The sequence below is a fragment of the Gekko japonicus genome, unplaced genomic scaffold, assembly GCF_001447785.1.
Source record: "Gekko japonicus isolate JY-2015 unplaced genomic scaffold, Gekko_japonicus_V1.1 scaffold463, whole genome shotgun sequence".
Classification (NCBI taxonomy): domain Eukaryota; kingdom Metazoa; phylum Chordata; class Lepidosauria; order Squamata; family Gekkonidae; genus Gekko; species Gekko japonicus.
Window position 1 is genome coordinate 1,009,380 of NW_015160224.1, and position 5,429 is coordinate 1,014,808.

The 5,429-nt window shown below is 51.2% G+C and overlaps 1 protein-coding gene across 4 annotated transcripts in view; it reads left to right on the forward strand.

Moving 5' to 3' along the window:
• Positions 1-5,429, forward strand: part of FUBP3 (far upstream element (FUSE) binding protein 3) — a 98,457-nt gene that overhangs the window by 65,781 nt on the left and 27,247 nt on the right. For all 4 annotated transcript variants that reach the window (XM_015411510.1, XM_015411519.1, XM_015411524.1 and 1 more), the window contains 3 exons: positions 1,601-1,705; positions 3,307-3,409; positions 4,219-4,319. In XM_015411510.1, the coding sequence (XP_015266996.1) occupies positions 1,601-1,705; positions 3,307-3,409; positions 4,219-4,319 (309 nt within the window). The remainder of the gene's footprint in view (positions 1-1,600; positions 1,706-3,306; positions 3,410-4,218; positions 4,320-5,429) is intronic.

Sequence of the window (5,429 nt, forward strand, 5' to 3'; positions counted from 1 at the left end):
AGAACCTACCCAACTAGACGGGACTCACAACTTTCCATCTCGTATGCTCTGGCACGTCTGGGTACTCGCATCACGGCCCAGCGCCTGTCACAGTGGATTGTAGGTCTAATCCATCTATGCTACCTACTCGCCAAACAGCCATTGCCTGGCCCTATCAGGGCTCATTCTACCAAGGCTGTCGCGACTTCCACTGCCTTCCTCCAGGGAGTGCCGCTGACAGACATTTGCAAAGCTGCTACATGGGCCACGCCTAACACCTTCATTAGGCACTACGCCCTAGACGTCCGTACAAACACCAATACCAACATGGGACGTCACATTCTGCCTTCGGCTACGCAGTAAAAGACCTGCCAGCACCCTCCTCCAGGTAGGCTACTGCTCGCTAATCTCCCATGGGTGTGAAGCACAGAGACCACGTCGAAGATAAGCAGGTTGCTTAACAGTAACTGGTGATCTTCGAGTGGTCATCTGTGCATTCACACCACCCGCCCTCCTTCCCCGCTGCTGTCAGCTTCTACATTTTTATTAGGGGTTGATTTGCAGCAGTTTGAAGGAACTGGCGGGATGTCCGCGCCCACCCCTCTGGGCATGCGCGGTGGGGTTCCTGTGCATGCCCAAGGGACTGGGCGCGAAAATCTGTTATAAGAGCTTGCTACAGCACCGATCAATCCAATGCATGCGCACTAGATCCCATGGGGGTGAATGCACAGATGACCACTCGAAGATCACCAGTTACTGGTAAGCAACCTGCTTATTTTTCTCCTGTTTGTTCGGGGGGGGGGGTAGAATCCCTGTTGCTTCTACCTACAAGAGAGTGTGCGTTCTTTGGTAGTGTAGCCACGAATAGAGGAAAAGGCCCTCTCCTCTGTTAGGCAAGGGGTCCCATATCCTGCACTGAAAATGGAGTTTGGTTTTTTCCCCCCCCATGGAAGCAGGGTGGTGACAGGTACTTAAGGATGTGTGTGTGGGAAGGTGGTACAGGGCGTAATGAGGGAAAGTGTTATGGATTCTGTTCCCTAAACACTGCACATCTTGTGTTGGTTTCCTTTTTACAAAAAAGATGCTGCCTTTATGTTTTTGAAGCCCACCCCTGCCAGGTGTAGCAATCGGCCTGATGGCAATCTCTGAAAATGTAACCTATGAAAGGTCAGGCTGTTGAATTCCTGGCCAGGAATCCGATTCTGTTCAAGTTTGCAGGAGGATTGCTACCCCTGGTGAGAGCCAGTTTGGTGTAGTGGTTAAGTACGCGGACTCTAATCTGGGAGAACCGGGTTTGATTCCCCACTCCTCCACTTGCACCTGCTGATGTGACCTTGGGTCAGTCACAAGCTCTGGCACAGCTGTCCTTGAAAAAGAGCAGTTTCTGTCAGAGCTCTCTCAGCCCCACCCACCTCACAGGGTGTCTGTTGTGGGGAGGGGAAGGGAAAGGAGTTTGGAAGCCGCTCTGAGACTCCAAGTGAAGGGCAGGGTATAAATCCAATCTCTTCTTCTTCTCTTCTTCTTCTGGTGGATTTGGAAAAGGGGTTGAGGGTGGGGGGAGGCAGCAGTATCGTTTAACTCTAGTCTTAAACCTTTTCTTCATCCTCCTGCATCTATCTAGCAAGCGAGAGAGATGGTACTGGAAATCATCCGAGAGAAAGATCAGGCCGATTTCAGAGGTGTACGCAACGACTTTACCTCCAGAATGGGAGGAGGCAGCATAGAGGTGTGTACTGCCTTGACATGCAACATCTCTTCCTGTGGATGAGTTTTCCGTGGCAGGGAGGAGGGGGTGGGGGTGGACATTGTCTTGCGTCTAGTGGGAAAGTCTAGAACTGCCAGAACGACAGAGTCAGACCGCTTGCCCGGTGTCTGCTGTGACTGCCAGGGGTTCTCCAGGCCCCCGGGCAAGGGAATGTTCCCAGCTGCCCCAAGGCCCTTTTAACTGGAGATGCCAGGAACTGCACCAGGGCCACCTCAGGCCCAAAGCCCACGTGCTGCCATAGAGGTATGGCTCATTCTCATAATCATCCGGAGTCAGGCCACAGGTCCATCTATCTCAGACCACCTGCTCTGGCAAGCGGTGGCTCTCCCAGGCTCTTCCCAGGCCACCCGAGATTATTTGGATTGGTGATGCCAGGAACTGAACCCCACGTTCGGCATCTGGGTTTGAAAGTTAGTGGGATCTGGTAGCTGCCAGAAGATGGCTTTTTTTTGGCAGAGTATAGAGGAAGAATACTGTGCCTGGTTGCGACACAACCTATATATTTTATTGATTTGATTTATGTTATTCATAGTCCGCCTTTCTCACAGGGGCGCAAGGCGGATTACACATGGTGAGCCACAACAGTCACAAAAAACGGGGCATCCAGTAGCCAGTGCATCATGATCTTAGAAGCCTGGAACCAGCCAGAAAGAGCTGAAGCAGAGCAGAAGTGTTCACACGACACATTAAGCAGTACAGAAATTACGGGATCCTACTTACAGTGGGCTACACAGAGCAGTATAGACCACAGTCACTAATAGCTCATCCAGGCACATCAGTAAAACCATTTTGGGCAGACCAACCCTCTTACCTATGCAGAAAACCTCCCTTGAATGGTTCAGTTTTGCACAGTTTGCAGAAGGCCAGGAGAGGAGGAGCTTTCCCGACCTCCTCAGGCGGGGCGTCGCTGTGCCCAAAATTGCCCTGCCAGCCCGTAGGGGGAAAATAAGTAGCCAAAGCAAAGATCAAGCTAGGCCTAAATGAGTGATGGATGAAGACAGATGGCCCAGGGCTCCCTGGTTCCGTCCTGCTTTCTCTGCCTGTCTCAGGGGAACTTCACAGCTCAAAGCAGGGCTAACAAGCAGCTGCCTCAGGTGGGCAGCCGTGTTGGGCTGAAGCAATAGAGCAGAGTCCAGGGGCACCTTGAAGACCAGCAAAGTTTAATTCTGGGTATGAGCACAGAATTGATCTACCTTAAACATACACCTTCAGGGCTCTTTTTGTAGCAGGAGCTCCTTTGCATATTAGGCGACACACTTCTAATGTAGCCAATCCTCCAAGAGCTTACAGCAGCCTCTATAAGAAGAGCTCTGCAAGCTCTTGGAGGATTGGCTACATTAGGGGTGTGTCGCCTAATACGCAGAGGAGCTCCTGCTGCTAAAAGAGCCCTGCGTGACCTGCTATACACAGTGCTATATACTGCTGCACAGCCTCCTCAAAGAGGGCAACTGTTGTGTCCCTGTGTGTGCCGCTTGACTGGTGGCGCTCTCGCTCGCTTAGCCGGGTCTCTGTACCGCCACTCCAGTTGCCTTTGCTTCTCACTGCTTTCCCTTCCCTGGCAGGTGTCTGTGCCCAGGTTTGCTGTGGGGATCGTAATAGGAAGAAATGGAGAAATGATCAAAAAAATCCAGAATGATGCAGGCGTTAGAATTCAATTTAAACCAGGTTTGTAGGCCTTGCAGTTGGTCTTGCTTTGCAGATGAGAGCGGTCGGTTGGTCTGTCTGTCTGTCTGTCTCTCTCTCTCTCTCCTTTTGATGCAATTTGATCATAAATTAAGGGGGGGTAGTGGTGGAGTAGAAGGGTACACTTTGTGGGGAAGACGCTTTGCAAATCAGTGTAAACTGGCAGAAACATGAGTGCATGCACATATCAAAATAAGATGAAGTGGCTGGATAAACCCTTGTCAGGGATGCTCTCGGCTGATCCTGCATGGAGAAAGGGGTTGGCCTAGTTGGGCCTGTATGGCCCCTTCCAACTCTGTCATTCTGTGATACGCTACCAAAGCAGAGGCTGGGTCCTCACGGGTGTGTCAGTCATTCCCATGTCTTTGCATTCATTGGCCACTTTACTGGAAGGTAGGGAGGCTCCTCTTTAGGAAGCACGCTGCCTGTTGGTGTCTCCTTGTGTCTCTTCAAGGCTCCTTGCCTCTCTTCTCTTTTTTGCAGAAGCTGAAGATGCAGGGGAAGGGGAAGGGTGCAGGGAAGGCACCTGAGGGGGCCTGGCCTTTTCCCACACACTGTACTTCTCAGTGTCAGCTTAGATCTCGCCTCCTTCCTCCTGTGGCTGTGCAGATATGGGTGGGCTGTCCGGAGACCTTTACCCTTTAGCATTTGTTACAAGCCTTCTGCAAAAGCACTATGAAGAAGTTTTTCCTCCCAAAAGTGCTGGGGGGCTCTTTCCTTACAGAGGAAAGTCTGCAGCACACACCGCCCACTTCTGCTTTTAATTTCGCCTATCTCCTCTTTCTCCACAGATGATGGGATTAGCCCAGAAAGAGTTGCGCAGGTCATGGGTCTTCCGGATCGGTGTCAGCACGCCGCTCACATCATTAACGAGCTCATTCTCACAGCACAGGTGAGCGGGGCAGCCTCCAGCATCCCCAGAGTGTGTGGGCTGAAGTTGCCAGCACAGCCCTGGGGTGCACATTCGCATTGCTTGCTTCTGCTGCTGGAGGAGCCATGTCTCTGATGTGCCAGTCGGTTGCATCCGGGAGGGTGACCGTCCTCTCAGTGTTGCAGTGTCTGCCTGCCGTGGAGGCTACACTTTATTTATTTATTTAGATTTATACCCCACCCTCCCCGCAAAGCAGGCTCAGGGTGGCTTCCATACAAGCATAAATACAGTTAAAATCATACAGTTATTTAAAACACAACAGATAAAACAAATACAAACACAAAGTGCTGGTGGCAGTTAAAATATTAACTTAGATGGCTCATTTTCAAAATGAATATCCGCTTCCCAGATGTTCTCAGATGTTCTTCTGCTCATAATTTCTTGTGGCATCAGCTCAATGTTAAAACCGCGAGCCAGGGCTCTACGGCAGCAGCGGCCCCTAATTAAATGCCTGGCGGAAGAGCTCTGTCTTGCAGACCCTGCAGAACTGTGAGAGATCCTGCAGGGCCCTGATCTCTTCCGGGAGCTCGTTTCGCCAGGTAGGGCCCACCACTGAAAAGGCCCATTCTTAGAAAGAGAAGGTGACCGTACAGATGGATTGTGTCGGGGACAGAAACTTCCACGGCTTGTTTGGAAGGTGGGTGGCTTTGGGCCATCAGCTTGCATCACTTGGAATGCCTCGGTGGCTGGTTCCTGGCTCTCGCAAGCCAGAGTGATGGCAACAGGGCCCGTCTGACTCGGAGGGCTGCTGAGTCCCCCCACTGGCTTTGGTTGGGGGGGGGAGGAGAACAGCTGGACCCTTTGGCCATTTGCTGTCCCTCCTCCCCGAAACTCTTTTCCTGCAGGGGGGCTGTCCTAGTGGAGAATAGGGGTGTGCAAAAAAAAAAAATTCGGTAAAATTCGGATTCGGGTTTATTGAACCCGAATTTTTTCGGGAAACCCGAACAAACCCGAATTTCTATATCGGTAAACCATAGATATCCGAAAATTTTCGGAAAACTCGAAAAATTCGGGTCCATTATAACCAATGGGGCCATTGAAGTCAATGGCAAAAAACCTCTTGAAACTTTG